The 18,699-nt window shown below is 40.3% G+C and overlaps 1 protein-coding gene across 1 annotated transcript in view; it reads right to left on the bottom strand.

The window, feature by feature from the left end:
* Positions 1 to 18,699, bottom strand: part of BNC2 (basonuclin 2) — a 456,753-nt gene that overhangs the window by 141,602 nt on the left and 296,452 nt on the right. The window contains exon 3 of the mRNA XM_025201266.1: positions 16,657 to 16,759. Within this exon, the coding sequence (XP_025057051.1) occupies positions 16,657 to 16,759 (103 nt within the window). The remainder of the gene's footprint in view (positions 1 to 16,656; positions 16,760 to 18,699) is intronic.

The following is an 18,699-nucleotide window of genomic DNA, read 5'->3' as shown; positions in this document are numbered from 1 at the left end:
GGAAAGAGATGGCTAGAGCCAGGATCTGCAGAACAATCACTTAAAAAATGAGGCAAATCATTTAAGTATCTGATCTGGGAATTGAAAGCCTAACTGTGAGAATCAGTTTCTGAAACTCTCAGCCATATGCGATTTGTTCAGCTATTCTAATAACAGCGTGTACAAGTGGTGGTGAAGACAAATGGTCTGGAAAAGTACTGTGCATATGAAACAGTGCATATGCAAATGAAGGCTGGGTTTGAAGTCCTTTGGAAAATGTGGCTTATCTATATGTTAATACATAATAAGACAATAAAAAAACTTGCATAGGTTTTAAGGAGACATGGTATAGTATGATTTGAATTGTAAACGGGTCTTTTGGAATCAATACAATGTCAATCTTTACATATTACAAAGTGTAGTATTCTTACTATGCAAAATTCCAGCTAATGGATTAGCCTATCCATGTGTATTAAATGTTCTATGCCAAGTCCCTGCCAAAGGCTTTGGATCTAGCTAGAATATATAAATGGACAAACTTTAATGTTTCAATTGTGTTTTTTTTAAACTGTAGTAAAACAGGAGGAAAAAAAAATCTACTTTTCCATTTATATTTTATTGGGGTTTTGGGACCATATACAATTCAAGGAAATTAAATATAAAAGGTATATTAAAATAAGGGCAAATGACTTTTTTGATTTATCAAAAGCCAGAAAATGAAGTCTTTCACTTCATCCATACCTCAGCCAGCTCTGCATATTTGCAGCTATGCAAGACTTCCCAGTGACCTGGGATCCCTTCCATACTGAAGTATACTGAATGAGTTCAGTCTGAAGCAAAAGCCTTACTCCTGAAAATATTCCATATTCCATTTTTATTATAAAACACATACACACAGATTAATTTTGTATGTAAAGCATCTTGCACATTATTTGACAGGTAAAACGAACATGCAAAAGATTTGCCTTACTTAGTCTTGCTATTTTTAATATGAATTGTAAATAAACATATAAGAAAAGTGGGTCCAATAAAAGTCTCTCTCTCAAAAAAAAAAAAAAAAAGGTCTAGACTGTCCCATAGTCTGATCAAATACCTCAGAGCAGGAATTTGGCATAGTAAGTTTTCACATTTTAATGTGAAATGATTATTGATGAGAATTGATGTTGTGTCCATTTTCATTTCTAAATTTAAATTGAACATGTTTCTAATTCCTGTAGGTTTTTTGGCACCAACATCAAACCACAAACCCAGCAGCAAAGCATAAGATACACACACAAACATTTAAAAATTATTATTTATTTGAGGCTGTTGGATTTACCTTAGGTCAGGGGTGTAAGACTCATCTGACCACACAGACCAGATAAGAATCTTTGGGCCAGCTTGCAGGCCAGATCTGGCTGCATCAGAGCCAGTGTGGCACCGTGGCACTATATGTGGTACACATGGCGCATGGGCTGGACCCAGTGCCACGAGTGCTGCTTGTAGCATAGGGGGCCAGCACAGGGTGAGCACTGCCTGAGGCATCCTGTCAGACTGGCCCTGCTTGCTGGCTTCAGCATAGCCCAGTTTGGATTGTCTCCAGAGCCAGTGTACAGGGCTGGTCAGTGTACAGGGCTGCAGTGTCAGGGCTGGTCAGTGCCACATGAAACTCATGCCCTGGACTGACCCCTTGTGCTACCACCAGCACCCACAGCATTGGGTCCAGCTCATGGACCAGACCAGCGCTGCATACAATATGAAAATCATGCAGCTCCACAAACCAGAGTTTCTGGGCTGTATTGTATGCTTGACACCCCTGCCCTACGTGTCACTAACAAATTATACTTCTGTATCTCTGTGACTAGCAGAATGAGACATGGTAGAAAACACAGCAGCACATGGAATTTTTGGTTGTTTGTTTGTTTTTAGTTTTTTTGCTTTTTCTTAAATAAACTTGCACACCTTCTGAAGCAACAAAACTTGAATGGACAAGTAGATTAAACCTATAAAATCAATATGGCTAGGCTCCGTAACACTACTGCAGCACTGTGTGGAACAATCAACATAAGATGAGCAACATGGGGCAATCAAAGACTGTCAGCCACATGTCAGTGCTCTCGTATGATACTGCTCCTAAACAGCAATTTCTGTTATAGGGAGGCTTGTCTGAATATATGGTAGTGAAAATATACCCAGGAGAAATGTTGCTGGAATGCAGCTATTGCTCTTACCAAGTACTGCTGCAAATGGGCATCAACTTCACCATTTATTTCCCCATGCAGTGGTGCACACTGCAGTTGTCTGATCATTTACTTGAGTGACTGGTGAAAATGAATGGCTGTAAATTTATCAGGGTTCAGGCTTATTTCTTTCCAACCACAAAAAATAACAAACCTCTGCAAGAAGGGAATGTGGCATTTGAATCCCTAATTTACTGGAGAGGCAAGCAAACTACTGCACTGATAGAGGGGTGGTCTGGAAGCATCCTACCTTGGGACTGGTGTGATCTGATACATTTCATAGGTGAAAAATTTGCTCTTCAAAAGCATCATCCCTTAGCTAGAACTAGAAGGTGTCCATAGGCCAAATAGTTTAGCATGATCCAGCAAAAGGCATATACATTAGGGCTGTGCGAAGCCTCAGTCACTGATTCGATTTGGCAGAGATTCAGCCCGATTCAGTGGCCGAATCTCCAAATCTGAACTGAATCAGGAGACCTTTTAATTTCTCCAAATCGAAACCCTCCGAATCAATTCAGAGAGATTCAATGATTTGGACATAGACACAGCTTTATATGTTTTTTTCTACATACCTCAAGGTACCAGGTAGCTTGTGAATGCTGAGATAGTGGGGAGGATGGAGTGTCCCAAGGGAGTCCGGGGGAGTCCCCAGCTTGCTTGGCGGTGGACCAGGAAGTAGACCAAAAACACCCACCCACCTGCCCCCCGGCTCAGTGACTGGTGCCTCCTGGGTTTGGGGGGCACCTGGGGTCCCCCTGCAGCTGATCGTCGAGATGGGAGGGTGCAGGGGGGTCCACTGCCAAGCATGTGGGCCCCCCCGCGCGCTCTTGTGGGATGCTCCATCTGCCCCACCATCTCAACGTTCACAAGCCACGCCTGGTACCTCAAGGTATGTAGAAAAAAGATTTACAGCTGTGTCTATGGCCGAATCAGCATTGAATTTTCATATTTGGATTCGGCCAAATTGAATTGGGACAGTGATCCAAATCAACGGATCAAATCACTGTCCCCAATTCAGGCCAAATCCGAATTGAATACAGCCTGTTTTGCACACCCCCTAATATACATGTTCTCAGAGGCAGTGAATAAACACCATCCACCCCGAAGTTCAAATAGTGAGAGTAGGAAGTAACATTTAGGGTGGGTAGATGAAACAGAACAGAAATATCAGGTATGAAACTGAATTCTTTGCCTCTATTTCATTTCTGTCCTTATCCCTGTCACTATTTAATATAAATTTAAGGGAAATAATCATTCAGCCCAGTAGATTTTAAGAGGTCACAGAAGGATAGGAAGTGTAGTATTTTCTAATTTAGAAGCAAAAGGAACTTTTCCTTCTGTATTTTACAATATTTAAAAACTAATAATGGAAACCATTGCCAAATCCATTCAGTCTTTGACAGAGGGACACATATGTGATCTCCTAATTTGCAGCTTGCACGTACAGATATTCACATTTAGTAAAAAGGTTTCTTAATAGCTTTTTAAAAGTAAAGGAGTATTGATAATAGGTGTTTCAAACCCAGACAAAACAGCAGCTACACTGACAACTGTCTTCATGCCTTTCAATGCCTTGTGCTCTAGCAACAATTTTACAATGGGTCAAAAAAAAAGAGGAAAAAAGCCCACATGGCAATTGCATATACACAAAATAAATGTTATTTAAAAAGTCTAAAGGAAATTTTTCATTAATTTCTCTATGATCCGATTCCAAGTTGAAAAATTTAGATTGCTGCTACATTTAAGTAGCCAAAAGCAGAACTACAGTTTGTTCACAGACGTTGCTTTCTGTCTGCAATTTTTTTTATCCATTTGCAAAACTTTGAACCCCATCCAGCTTTGACACACTGCCTCTTCAGTTAATAACTATCAAGTTTCTCCTTGTCTCCTGTCTACTTTTCTTTGAGGCAATTGCGTACTCAGCACCCAGAGATAATAACACACATCTATAAGATAAAAGCAATGGCATTAATGTAATTGTCTGCCTTTCTCTCTTTAGCCTAATCTTTTTTTCCTTCAGTTTTGACTGCCTGTGTGACACCTGTTTTTGTCTCCTCTGATCCTACGACAGGTTTTCCGCTGACAAGGTTTTTGCCTGACAGAGATTCTGCCAGACAAGAACATAATAAAATATGAAGAACTGCTTGTCAGAGTTTCTGCCAATGCTCACATGAAATAAAGAAAAAACTCCTGACATTTTTTTTTTAAAGGGGCCCTGTGATGGTCGCTTTTGGCTCGTCAGGAAAACAGCTTCCCTGGCCAATTCCTGCAAGCCAAACAGGTGTTTTCTTTTATCTCACACACACACACACACACACACACACACACACACACACTCCTCCCCCCATAGATAGTGGAAAACATGGGTAGAGGAAAAAAGTTTCTGCTACATTATTGGTCATGTAATGAAGACTAGAAGCAGCTTTGACTGTTTGGAGACACCCAAAAAGGGATTTTTTTTTAACTGAAGATAGAACTGTAAAATAAATCAATCAAATTAGGTGTCCTGTCACCCTCTCTTGTTGATGTCTGGTATGATCAAAGGACTTAAATGCTACAAGAAATAGGAAAGCTTCATTCCCAGGTCTTAAAATAAAATATGGGCTATGGGCAAACACGGTCTAGTCATGTTCAGGGTAAGCAGAGTAAGTGAAAAAGCAGGGCAGTGAAGGCAAAGGACACCCAGGAAAGAAGAGAGAGAAGGGCAAACTTCTTTTTGTTCCTTCTCTTGCCAACTTATGGATTTGGGACTAGGCAGAAGAGCTCCCATGTTGTATGGCCAGACATATGTGCAGGGCACAGAATAGGTGTCAAGAAATGACAGGTCTGGAGGAAAAGTGTTTTGTGGCATAGCATTCAGCCAGCCTACTATCATTGCCAGAAGCGCAGAGTGCTAATGTGCCCTATAGCTAGCTAGAAATTTCAGGGTTACAAAATCAGAATTCACTGGTTTCGGTAAAAACTGATTGGGGCTCTGGGACAAGCCTTGACAACAGAGGCACAGTGACCTTGATGTGTTAGTATAATTGCTTTACCTGACCAGGCTACTGTTAACTAGGCCATAGGCCTATACTGTTGTGTTATTGTTGAAGGTTATGGTTCATAATGTGTCATCAAACTTACCCTATATCCTTTGATAAACATTCAACTTTTGATCTTCTAACTCCTTCAACATATTCTCACAGCCCTATGCCTCCTTCACACCAACCATAACTCCCATGAATGAGCTCTCTCTCCATGTCAGGGATGAGACAGGGACCCAGCTTTGTTTATACTAACAGTGGTCCCCCCGGTTGATTTATTTGACAGTCTGATATGTATGTAAGCAAGTTTGGGATTTCTAGCCTGATGAACAGGATTTGGAGTAACCTGGATTTAAAGTGCACCACATCATGCAGTTCAGTTGGCAGATGCTCATCTTCATGGCAGCCTTGAAAACTATAATGACTATATCACCTATTTGTGTTAAAAAAAAAAAAAAAAAGCCCTCTCCCGCAACCCAGGTGGAATCTATTATTTTGCCAGGCTGTCATAAGATAGCAAGGACTTTGCTCTACAGACTGAGAACTTAGTAGAACTTCAGATTGATAGTACCACATTGCCATTAGTTGTACAAGCATTACAAAACAAAGACCTGAAGCTAACCAATGTAAACATGCAACTGCATTAGGTAACTACACAGTAGTTCTACACTGTGTCCCCAGGGTGGATAGTGAGGGATTTCTCAAGCTTGCCCTGACCACCTGTTCCAGCTCACATGTTCCAAACTTGGAAATATAGCAGTGAAGACACTCTGAGGCTGTCCCCATGAGAACTACTTTTGAGACCCATCTGGTATGCTTGAGAGTAGCCTTGAGGGTTGCTTCTGGAGTGCCTTCACTGCTACATTTCTGGGTTTGGTACATATAATTGGAACAAGTTAGGGAACCATGTGTGGGAGTCTCCCCTTTTGGCCACACTAAGGACAGAGTGCAGACATACTCAAAGTCTAGTCTTCCAAAGTCCAGAATGCCTCTCGAAGTGCCAAATGCCTTTAACTTCCACTGAAACCCTACTGTCCTGATGTTAGTTAAAACTGAAGACGTTCAGCCCCTTGTGAGATCAGGCCATGTGACTAGCACTGCCCTTTATAACATCAGTCTTTCTGCCTTCCACAGCAACTAAACAAGACACTTGTGGGTGACTGCCATAAAGTTCATGTACTGTGACCATTTTCACATAGCTCCTGTTAAAAATACTTCAGCAAATTTGTCTGTAATTAATTAGAATGTAATTAGAGAAATCTTCTAGGATTTTAAGTGTACGCTTTCCATCACATATTTTCTATTTCTGAAATCCAGATGGGAATGGGATAATAAAGTAACATTGGGAGTCTGCTAAATTAATCTGGAACAAGTTTCCTTATAACACTACTGGGTGAGTCACAGTTCTTTCTGCTGAGTTAAAGTAACACTATGGTTTTCCCATCCAATGATTTTCACATCAACAATATAGAGAGCAGAGGTTAAGTTACTCAAGGTATTATTGGTACTGTATAACACCTGAAAACAATATGAACTTTTCATTCTTGCAATCAAATCTTTCTCCCATTTTTAACCTCACAGAACTATGTTGAATGGAGTAGTAGAGTTTGTTTTTTTTATCTCTTTCAATTTGTGTTCTGTTTAACCTGGTGAACTCTAGTTAATTAAGATGTTCCTATAAACAATTAAGCTTCCTGTAGGATCGTTAGCAAGATATAAAAATTTATGATGTAATAAAATGTAATAAAATGATGAAGTGGTTAGCACATCACAGCAATTCGTGTGCATCTTCATAGGTGTTTCAAGAGACAAGAATGAGTTTCAGTCATCAAAACTAGTGAGTGCTTGTTACAGAAGTGCTACAGCTGGTGTCACCCAAGCACTCCTGGGAATTCATGTGTGGAGGTTTCCCAGTAGCGGTCCAGTGACGCCTGAAACCCAGCAGTCATTTCCAATTATTCTCCTGCTCCTGCTCATTCAAAGGCTAAAGTCATATCTTCCTTGGCCTGCACACAACCCATACACTCAAGTACATGTTCAAAAATCTCACTGTTCTCCTTCCAAAAGCAGCTACTGTTCATTAAAAAAAGAACTTCCCATGATAGCAAAATTTTCCTTCTTATGCCTCACTTACATAATCATAGAATCACAGAAAGTTAGGGCTGGAAGGGATCTCAAGAGGTCTGACCCCCTGCTCAAAGCAGGACCCTCCCCAACTAGATCATCCCAGCCAAAGCTTTGTGTAGCTGAATTTTGAAAACCTCCAAGCATGGAGAGTCCACTACCTCTTTGGGTAACCTGGTTCCAGTGTTTTACTACCCTCCTAGTGAGAAAATTCTTCCTAATCTCTAACCTAAACTTCCCTTGCTGCAACTTGAGACAGTTGCTCCTTGTTCTGTCCTCTATCACCACCAAGAACAGTCTAGTTCCATCCTCTTTTGAACCCCCTTCAGGTAGTTGAAGGCTGCTATTAAGTCCCCTCTGAGTCTCCTCTTCTTTAGACTACACTAATCACTAGTATTTTACCTTATACTTTCTAGTTTTAAAGCCCCAAGATGTTTAAATACAAATAAAACACATTGTCTTCTTGAATTCTCTATACAAAAGGATCAGCTGTCAAACCAACACAAGATTCTCCATGGCTAAAAGAGGCCTTATTTGTAACTTCAAGATAACTTGAAGGTAACTTAAATCATGAAAATTAACATAGGCGGATAATAATTATACACTGCACTAGTACAGCATCTTCAATCTAAATTTCTCAAAATGATTTACACTAAATTGAGACTAGGCACACCAATGAAAACAGTATTATACTCTCTTAGAGTATGGACATATGCACAACCTACCAAAGGGTAAAAGGGAATGGAGCTTTACGATGCGTCAGATGCTCCCTGGTGATTGCTGTATACACGTTCTTGACCCCATGGTAAGTGGAAGCTAAACTGGGATAATTTCCCCCTCTTTAATGGAGCACTTACCTCCTGTGGTTTAGTTTCCACTTATCATAGGGTAAGAGCATGTACATATGAGCAGTCATTGCAGAGTAGCTGATGCATAGTGAACTGTTTGTATGTCCCAAGGACTGGAGAATTGGGGCATGTGGAAGTAAACTGATCAAAATAATGAAGTCAGTCATGAACAGAGCTGGAAACTGAAGCAATATGCCAAATGCTTTTCTAAGCATATATTTGCAGGAATGAAGCTATGGGGACCTGGACTCTTTGCTTTCACCATGAGATCTCAGTGATGCTCCTATATTGAAACAAGTCACTCTTGCTCATAACTTGTAATAAGACTGTATGACCTACTTACACGTATGTGGGGTTTTGTGTTTGGTTTTTGAAAGAAAATGAAGGAAAACTGAAGGAAAAGGTATAAATACTGCTCATTTTGCTCACTAAATACAGTGTTGTCTATTTATTTGTTTGGTAGTTTATTCATTTATTTGGAAACTTTATTTTAAAGCATAAGCTAAAGGTAGATGAGAAAATTTGAAAAAAAGGAAGGAGGGGATGATGCCTTGAGGTGAAAACGAGATGTAACCAGTGATTTTAGGTAGAAAAGTAGTTTGGATTTTATCTTAGGTAAACATTAAATAAATGAATGAAATCTGATAGCAGTTACACCCAGTCCAGAGCACGCTGAAAGATATGAAACTGTAATTTTTGGCCTTTCCTCACAAAGGGCGCATCCAGACGAGCACGCACGTGCCTCTTGCCTCGTCTCAAACCCCTTTGGGGGCAGCAATCAGGGGGCTGGGGTGGGGCATGTGGGCCTTGCGGGGGGGTCGTAGCTCCTGTGGGGGCCATTTGGCCCTTGTGTGGGGGCCATAGCCCTTGTGTGGGCCTGTTGGAGGGGGCTGTAAACCTGTTGGGGGGTCATAGCCCTTGTGGGAGGACAGCAAAATATATATTCATGTTTCATGAATTCATGAAACATGTATTTAGAGTTCACTTTATTATGATGATACTGACACTGGTAGGCTTCCACGTTGCTTTAACACTGTAGATATATCAATAAAACATTGCCCAACTGATCGCTGTCTCATCTCACTCTTTCTCTCTCTCTTTATAGTGGTCTTTTGCTTTAATTGTGGAGGAACATGGATTTTGGGGTATTTTACAGAGTGACTTTGGGATTTTTTTTTAATTTTTTTTTTTTAATCAGGGATTTTTCAGTTTTCTTGGGGCAAATTGTGCCACGTGGATCCTCCCAGATCTGCAGCCAGGGGGAGCTAGAGCCTGGGGCCAGCACCTGTGCTGTCCCCAGCAGTAAAAAAAGCTGCCCTGGCAAGTAGCTCAGGGCTATTCACTCTCAGGAGCTTCTGGGGCCCAGCCAGTTGATACCTGCGGACACTACCCCTTGTGCCAGCTGGACTGCTGAAGCAACCGTGACAATTCCCTGCACCCTCTACCCACTGCAGCAGTCTGGCAGTGGGGGCTGCTGCCTGGCTGTGACCTGCTGCGCACCTGCCAGACCTGGATAGGGACTGCACAGCCAGTAGAGGCCAGCTGCCAGTAGGCTTTAGCTGCAGAGTTGGCCTCTGTGGCACTACTGCCATGTGTGCCCCTGCCCGGCCATCTCACCTGGAAGATGTTCTGGGCATGGTGGCCTGTTTTGAACTGTCAAAGCATGTCCTCCTGGCCCCATTTGGCCAGGAGGTCAGTCACAGCCAGCTGGGTCCAAGGTGCCAGCTCTGAGCAGGCAGGTCCTGCCACTGGCCTCCCTAGCAGGAATCCTGGTGTTCTCTATATTGACTAAATATTGTGTATTTCTTGCACTTAACGAGTTTTTGACAAATACATAATACTCAACAATTTTTAATATAGACTGGACACAACATGTGAGGGATGACACGCACCAGTGAAAACAAGTAGACTCGAGACAGATAGCCTTTTGCTGACACAGTATACCAGAATCTGGTATAGTGTTAATCCTGGGAAAAATTAAGAGTAAAACTACATCAGTATAAACTATACCAGTGTTGCTGCTCCTTGGTAGCTGGTCATCATGGTATTACCCCTACATCATCAATCAAAATGGGTGTAAGTTACAACACAGTTAACATGTTGCCTTTCCAAACCCGACTCACTCTTGTTCATGTTGCTCACATTTAAAGTCCTAAATCTCCCTGATAATTGAATTAAAAAAAAAAAAAAAAAAGATGGGCAGGCAGAATCTGATTAAGGCAGTAACTTTTTTACCTTTTCCTTTTTTGCTCTCTCCCAGAACAATTTTATAAATTACCATATAGAAATGATTGCTCAACCATTCTGAATGAATAAAAAGTTGTAGTCATATCACACATATGAACTTATGAAAACAGTCTCCGTTACTCAACTGGGGGGGGGGGGGGGGGGAGGGGGAGAGAAGGTGTGTCACCATTTTGATTACTGCAAGTTAGCATCTATATTATACAAAAATTTACTGTATATAACCAACTCACCTGCAAGATGAAAGCATAACTTAGGATCATATCACACAGGACACTTAGCACACGTTAAATGCACTTATAATTCCAACATCTGCGTGTTCCAGCAGGATAACATGGACTAAATGTACAGGCAACTCCCACTTAACACTGTTTCACTTAGCACTATTTTGCTATAATGCTCATTTGAAATTGATACCTGATTTCACTTAGCGCTCAGTGAGTTTCGTTATAATGCTCATGGTCGCCATCGTGGGTCATTAAACACAGTTGCAGTCACTATCTTGAGTTATCAAATACCTTCAGTTTCACTTAACGCTTGGTTTTTCAGGAACCAATCAAGAGCACTAAGCGGGGGCTGCCTGTATTCATATCACACTGTACCGAAGTTATGCCTTTTTCAACAAGGAGTTTCTCCAAATCATAATAAGTAACACCATTAAGCTAACGGGAGACTTAGACTGCTCCATGGAGATGATACAAACAATTGTGGCCCAGGGCTGCATCTCACAATCCACTGACTGTGACCCATGACTATATGAGAGACTTGAACTGGCTCCAGTGCAGACCAGGGATGAAAGCAAAAATTGACTGATTATTAGTCTCAGCCCCTGCATAGGACTGGAATCTAGATTTGGCTTCAGTGAAATGCTTCGTTTAGGACTGACAATTACCTGATTTTTGGTCTCAGCCCCAAGGACTGCACCAGAGCCAGCTGGAGAGTCCAGTGAGGTCCCAAGGTTGGGACTGAAAAATCAGCTGTCAGTCCCAGCCCCAACATTGCACTAGAGATGGTTCAAGACTGATGCAGTAAGGGGGCTGGGGTGCCAACCCAAGAGGTGTTTTTTTTTTGGGGGGGGGGGGGGGTTGTTTTGGTTTTTTGGGGTTTTTTTACTAACAATCTGTAAACTTCTTACTGACAACCATTTTTTGTACTTAAATATTTTTAATGATATATGTTTTATATCATGTAAATTTAACTTCTGCCTGACCCTGCCCTATTACCAGGGCCCAGTAAAAGGGTTGGGTTCAAATATAGGGGTTTAACACCATCCATAGTAAAAAAGTTTGGTTGGGATTAGAAGCTTGCAGTAAAAGAAAAAAGCTTTGTTGGGTTGGCAACACTGTTTGACTGCAGTACTGGTTTTATACTATGCTGCCCCAACAAGGGTTCCATACACATGCCCACCCCTTGAAGCCCCTGGCCCTATGCTGCACCATGCTGTCCCCCTCCCCACTCTCCAGCCTTACCTCTGATGGTCCTGCTCCCTCTGTCCTGGTACAGACCCCCCCAGAAAAGCCTACCCATAACCCAACAGTATTATAGTCTGCCAAGGGGATGCAACAACAGCAGCAGCACATGTTGGGGGGAGAGGGGTCTTCAAAGCACTGAGAAAAGGCTCTCTGCAGGGTGCAACATTCCTGATGGGACACCATCAAGGTTCCCTCTAAGGTGCGCGCGTGCGTGGCCGCACACAACCAGAAGTGTGACTGCGCACAGCCTTTTCAAAACTGCACCAGGAGAGGCTGGGGTGGGAGCCTGGCATGGGCTCCGTGGGCTCTGGGGAAGTGCTCCACTCCCCCTCATCATGCCGGGGATTATGCTCAGCATAATCCAGGAGAAAAGGTCTGGTACAATTTATTGGACAGCACAGAGCCAGCTTGGTATTACTCTGAGATACAGCCCAATTTTGTATTGGCAAGAAAGCAAAAGTACTCACAATAGTATTTCTCATATTTCTCTAAATAGCCAGATCCCAAGAATAGGGTGAAATTTACCTAGTCTGAGAATATTTATATAGTTGCATAACATATCAAAAACAGGGCTGCTGGCTGACGTTTGATTGAGTTTAGACTAGTAGCCATTTCATGGGTAAACACAAAAATATTTTGAAGCTATTACCCTGTGAGATAATATGAAAGTGATTTCAAAGTACATTTATGAGTGCACAGTTTAAATGACTTATTGTTAACTCTGTTATAGTGGAACTCCAGTTGTAAAGAAATAGAAAAAAATCCCAAATTGTTTCAGAGCACTACAATACGCAAACATGTTTCATCTGATTATCAATGCCTGCTTACAGTGAAGCTGTTACACAAAAAGAAAGAAAAGAAGAAAGATACTTTGATATGATACTCTCCAGTAAATCATTCTACTGGATCAAATACAGTGATAATAAGTACTTCTGCTAGTAGTATGGCAGCTCATACTCTTACACCATGACAAATCTAATGAACAAACTAGAGTCAATTAAATCACCATGATTTTATTGCAGACTCCTCTCTCTCGCTGGCTTAAACTCAGAGAGGGAAGATGACAATAATGAAAGAAAAGGATAGAAAAATGAAGTATTATCTGGTTTTCTTAACCTCCCTGGTTAAAGTTGATATTTTATGCCTATACTGATAAAGGCACAGAGTTATTTTATCAGATTGTTACCCATGACATCTAAAATTTAAGGAGAAGTGCCTAGGGTATATATTCAATGAGGTACCTTATTGCCAAGTTATTTAGGTTGTTTTCCTTTAAAAAAAATCCCAAAACTGCCCATTAAATATGTTAAAGCAAAGACCCTACAACATTTCAATATTATGATTTTTGTATGGTGTCACCTTATAGATCATTCAAAGTCTTAAAACCTTTTTTTTTAAATGGCCTATTTGACTACTTTAGACCCAGGAAATGGCTTATCCAATTTAAACCTTTTTTTTGTTTTAGAAAATATATCTCCATCCAAGCTGAGAACATGTATGCCAAGATTCAGCTGGAAGCAAATTAAAACAGTCCAGTTCTCTTAACCCTTTAAAACACCAAGATACTCAATAGAAACAACCAATTTCCCTTTAAATGCTAGTGAAGGCTGCACTACTCTAGGCTGCTTTTGGCTTGAGCCTTAAAAACACTGGTGGTAGGACTACCACTATAGTGCAAGGGTACAGGGTTAGAATTTGATAAACTGAACTTCTGCCAACAGAAACATTTATCATGCCACAAATGAACCCCTTTGGTGAATCTGTTCTTACACTGACATCCTACTTTTGGCACATCTAAACAGAAAAGAAATGAACTTTTAGGAAACCTTTCCTTTTAAGAAGCATAACGCTCATTTTAGGTGAGGAAAGAAAACCAGAAAGACAATGGAAACAGGACAAAACCCCCCAAAACACCAGATCAGCAGTTACTATGTGAAATAGAAATACTATGATGGCTGCATGCCCTTTTCCCCTCAGGACAAGAATTCCAACATTTTAAATGGGCAGTTATTACCATGCAGAGTTTATGCATGCATCAGTCAGTGAAAACATGAGAAGATTGCTGCTGAGGGTTATTTTTGATATGCCCAGTTAATTATAATACTAGGTTATTACGGTTGGATAAGCATGGTACTTCCTATTGAAAACACCAATTCTTTGATAATTATTTTAACATGATAAACGCCTAAGTCTGTCTGTCTGTCTGTAATGCTTTATTTGCACTCTGATTGGCTGATGGAAACAGTCAATCAGACTGCTCCAAGCGTAGGGGAGCACCACCATGATTCTGCACCTCGACTCCCCCACCCTGCTTCCTGCAAGTGGCACCAAGGACCAGAGCACCTTAGCTCCCCCACCCCACTCCCTGCAAGTGGCACCAAGGACCGGATGGGGGGGGGGGAGCCGCAGCCAGCAGCGTTGGCCTCAATTCCCCCACCCCACTCCCCGCAAGAGGCAGAACAGTGGCAGCAAGGGACGTTAGGTGGTAGCACTCCATCCCAGCCCTCTTCCCCGCCCCACCGGTCATTCTTGATGGGCAATTGAATAGTATTCAATAAAACACTGAATGTGAATTGAAATTCATTAATTAAAAAAAAGGTTGGAAACACTCTTATTAAAGGAGTAGGATCCACTATTTGCATTCAAGGAATAATTTCTAAAAGTACAGTGTTTAAAGGAAGTCATTTCTGAACAGTAATCTGACTCACTGATTCTGAAATCCAGGTGCTACAGCATAATGAATTAATCAGTCTCCTGAATGTCTCTCTCAGAATTTTGGAAAGCAGCTAAGGTCAACAACTCAAGCAGACTTGTCACAGTCTTCAGGAACTAATTTATAAGCCCATGCTCTGAGCATGTATATGAAACATATATCTGACTAATCTTCGTCTGCCATAAATGTAAACATACTGGCTGAAATCTAGTCAAAAGGGGCTAAAAGAAAATCAGATCGTTCTGTAAATTTCCAGTAGTAAAACACACGTTTTTGTTAATATATAGCTGTACTCAGCTTTTCTATTTGAAATTTTAAGCACGAAAATATGACTACAGGTAGATGTACCCAACAGTTGTCACAGTCACATTTGCAATCTACTACTTTGGATTTAAGATCTGACTCAGCCATTTGTATTAAAAGAATGATGGCAGTCTCAAGCTGTATTTAGTGTTACAATTTTCAGTCAACCCTGTCACAGAAAACTATCTTACTAGAGAAAGGTACCTTGTGTAGAGTTTTGGTTCCAGAACAAAACATGAAAACTTGTTGTGTGGAATTCTTGTTTAAGAACAAAGCCAGGGCTAATGAAATCCAAAACAGATCCCAGCCAGTTGGATATTTCTTCAAATATTCATCATAGAAGCCAATGGAAAAAGAAACAGGCAGGGTTCTGCTGCCCCTGTTGACACTGAACCCCTGCATGCTCCTCCTGCTCGAAAGACTAAATGAGCGTTGAAAGCCACTTAAGAATGTGAATCGATTTCATTACCCACTGAGTGCAAACATCCTGTCTGAAATTAAGGGAAACAGAAATGTGCTATGTCCAAGGAATAGAGTACATCATGAATATGCAAATTAAATCTTTTGCTTGACTTTGTGTTATGTTGGATACCACCAGCAGACTCACCCATTCATTGCGAAGTAATTTGGAATTGTGTCTGCACCTGAATGCTTTAAAAGTACACTATTTCCAGCAGTGGGCACACTTCAAAAGTTTCCTAGGCAGTGCCAGCCTTTCAGCTTCATTAAATGTGCAAACATGCCAAGCTTCAGTACGTATGTATACCTATACAGACATGCACAAAATAAACAGGAACTAAAAACATTTTCAGGAAGGAGGTACCAGGCTTCTTCCTTGGATCTAAGTGTAATAAAATAAAATGTATAAACTACAACCCACTGAATGTTTGGCAAAACATGGGGAATGTATGCTTGCTTAGGGGCCAGTAGCCTGAACTGTGAGGAGAAACTTCAGACACAAATTTCTTCTGCAAATACAACCATTCTCTCTTTTTTTCTGTTATTCAAGAAACCATTTCAGAACATATTGTCCCCACAGTATTTGTCTTCTAGTTGTATGTGCTGAAAGTATATTGGATGAGATCAAGATGCATATATGGTGGATTTGTGACTGACTGGTGGGGAAAAAAAAAAAGAATCTAGCCCCCAACCAATTGGTGTGTATTTATAACACATATTTAGAGAAGGGCCAACAGTATTAGTTCCTCCCCTCCCATTCTTCAGCTACTTTAAAATGAAGCTGAATGATAGACCATACTCTGAGAGTGAACTGCCATCCAGCTTTTCACTCAGCCAAATAGGATACAGTGGTTTCATTCTGCTGACCCTGCTCCGAAAGGTTGGCGGTGTTATGTTTGAATTTCCATCAGACTCTGACTTACTGGCTGAAGTTTAAGTGTAACATGTACTCCACTGTGCAACCATATTATAAACTTCTTGCCCTTCTACTGAGAGCTGCGAGCACAGCAATATTTCTTGGAGGCTACAATATACTTTTTGAGCTATGCATAGGCTGTTAACCAACTCACTGCTTCCACTGGCAGTAAAAACCAAAGCCAACGCAACTGATGTTCTCCTTTCCATTTGAGACTGTAAAAAAAAGTTAAAAAGTACACACCTATAGAGATAAATAGAAATAGTTGTGGCTACTGCTCAAAATGTCTACATTTTGGAAAAAAATGAAGGCGACGAATATTAAAAGAGGATAAGAAAAGGATAGACACTTCTTACCATGGGCCACCCAGCCATGTTTACACTGATCACAGGTTCTCAGGTTAATCTTCCCTGGCTGAAAACATTCACATGTGCAATTTACCAGTGTACAGCGGATGGCCTGGAAAAAGAAATGTAAACATAAATGTCTTATCAGATTAAAAATTTTAAAAATATATATATTTCCATAGGCTAGCTGGGATTTTAATAGAGAGAGATGGGAAGAAGAGGTGGGGAGATTTCTTAAACCCTAAAGCTTTGTCCATTTTTTAAAGTTATGCTTAATTTTCTTTAACAAAATATATCTATATCACTGGGTAATTTTAATTAAAAGTTTCATTTAACAGTAATGTATTCTATTGCTCCATAGAATAAATAAAAAAAATATTTAAAAGAATACAGATCACAGTCTCCATTTCTTTTTAATGGGGGGTGGGGGGAATAGTGAGGATTATGTAGATGTTCCACAAATTTCATGCTTTAGCAGATCAAGTGCCTGAAGGAAAATGCTGCCAATTGTGTCCTCCCATAGCAGCATGTCAGACTGGTTAAAACTATAAGTGAAACATGTACACAAAAATATACCTAAAGACAGGTTTCCTTTTTCCCACTTCACCTAAAGGTTGCGTGTCCCTGTTGGGATTCACACAAGGCCTAATTCAGTTAAGTATCAGAAAGAAGCTACTGGTTTGATGCGTTTCCAAAGAATCAATAAAATGACAAAAGTACACAACACAGTACTGGCTCATGAGACAGACTGCAACTTTCCCTTGCATCCGTCACTTCTCCCAGCTCTCCAGATATAGCCCTTCCCCTTTTAGTCCTATATATATAACAAACATGAATGTTGACCTTTTTTTCTAAAAAGAAAAAATAGTGATTAAAGAAAGTTAAAGATGTAAAGATAGAACACAGGTTAAAAAATTAAAATATGGATTAACAGTACATCTACCTGAAAATGCTCATCTGAATCTACATTAAAAAAACAAAACAAAACAAAACAAAACATAGGGTTTTTTTTCTCCTCAAGTAAAGCCATCTAAGAAAGGCAGCATCAACTGAATTAGACTTTTTTTTTTACCTATGTTTTTAAACAGGACTGCATATGACCTGTGCTCTTCAAAATAAATTTATGGCATGCATTTAGGTGCAATTTGTATGGAGATTTCTGAGATAGAAATAACTTATTCTGATCATTCACAGATTAACAGTCTACTGTAACTACCAGAGCTGCCAGGAAAAGATATCTCTACAGATTTAGATGCAATCAATGATTACTTGGGGGCTAGGTGGGGGAAGGGAGTTTGGTACCTGTGACTGCAGATACACTGGAGCTTTATGAATGATGTTGCCTTACAAACCTTTCCTTGACTCCTCCACTTAAAAAGCTGCTGTATCTATATGTAACAGGAATTACCTTCCTCTTACTGAAAGCACTGAATCCATATGAAAAATTACATTACACATTAGAATGGCTAAGTTAAACTCTTTGTTCGCTGACAATGAGAAGAGTTCAGGCTATTTTAAAAGCTTTATTTATTTACTTGCATCAGACAGCAATTTAAATACATTTATGGTTCACTGACTCAAATAAAATTTGCATTTCTCTGTTCACTTTCTGATGCAGGAGTTTTCTCCTTCCCATCTGGTCTGCTCTTTTACTACCTTTGACTCTTAAAAACCTTGTTGGAAAAAATATCCTACTCTATTATGCCTGACACTTCAGGGTCTCACTCCCAATGTCAGCTGTACAATTACTCATTAGCTAGGTTGTAAAACATTGCTGTATATATCAGTGATTAAAAGAATTAGTAATATGAAATATAAAGGCACCAAAGAAGTGCTGAGTATGCAAGAATAATATGTTTTTGTGGGTTACAAGGAAAAAATTCTACTGAAAGGTCCTGTTTCATGTTCAATAGTTTATTGACTCAGTAATATATCAGGTCTCTGCTGATCAGTAATAGTGTCTCTAATATGTTCATTAATTAATGAACTCTGTAATTAATTGTACTGCAAAAAGGAAAGAAGGCATTAGAAAATTGCATTCATGCTACACTA

The sequence above is a fragment of the Alligator sinensis genome, unplaced genomic scaffold, assembly GCF_000455745.1.
Source record: "Alligator sinensis unplaced genomic scaffold, ASM45574v1 scaffold917_1, whole genome shotgun sequence".
In the NCBI taxonomy this organism is placed as follows: Eukaryota; Metazoa; Chordata; order Crocodylia; family Alligatoridae; genus Alligator; species Alligator sinensis.
The sequence above is the reverse complement of the archived record's forward strand: the minus strand, read 5'-3'. Positions and strand labels throughout refer to the sequence as shown.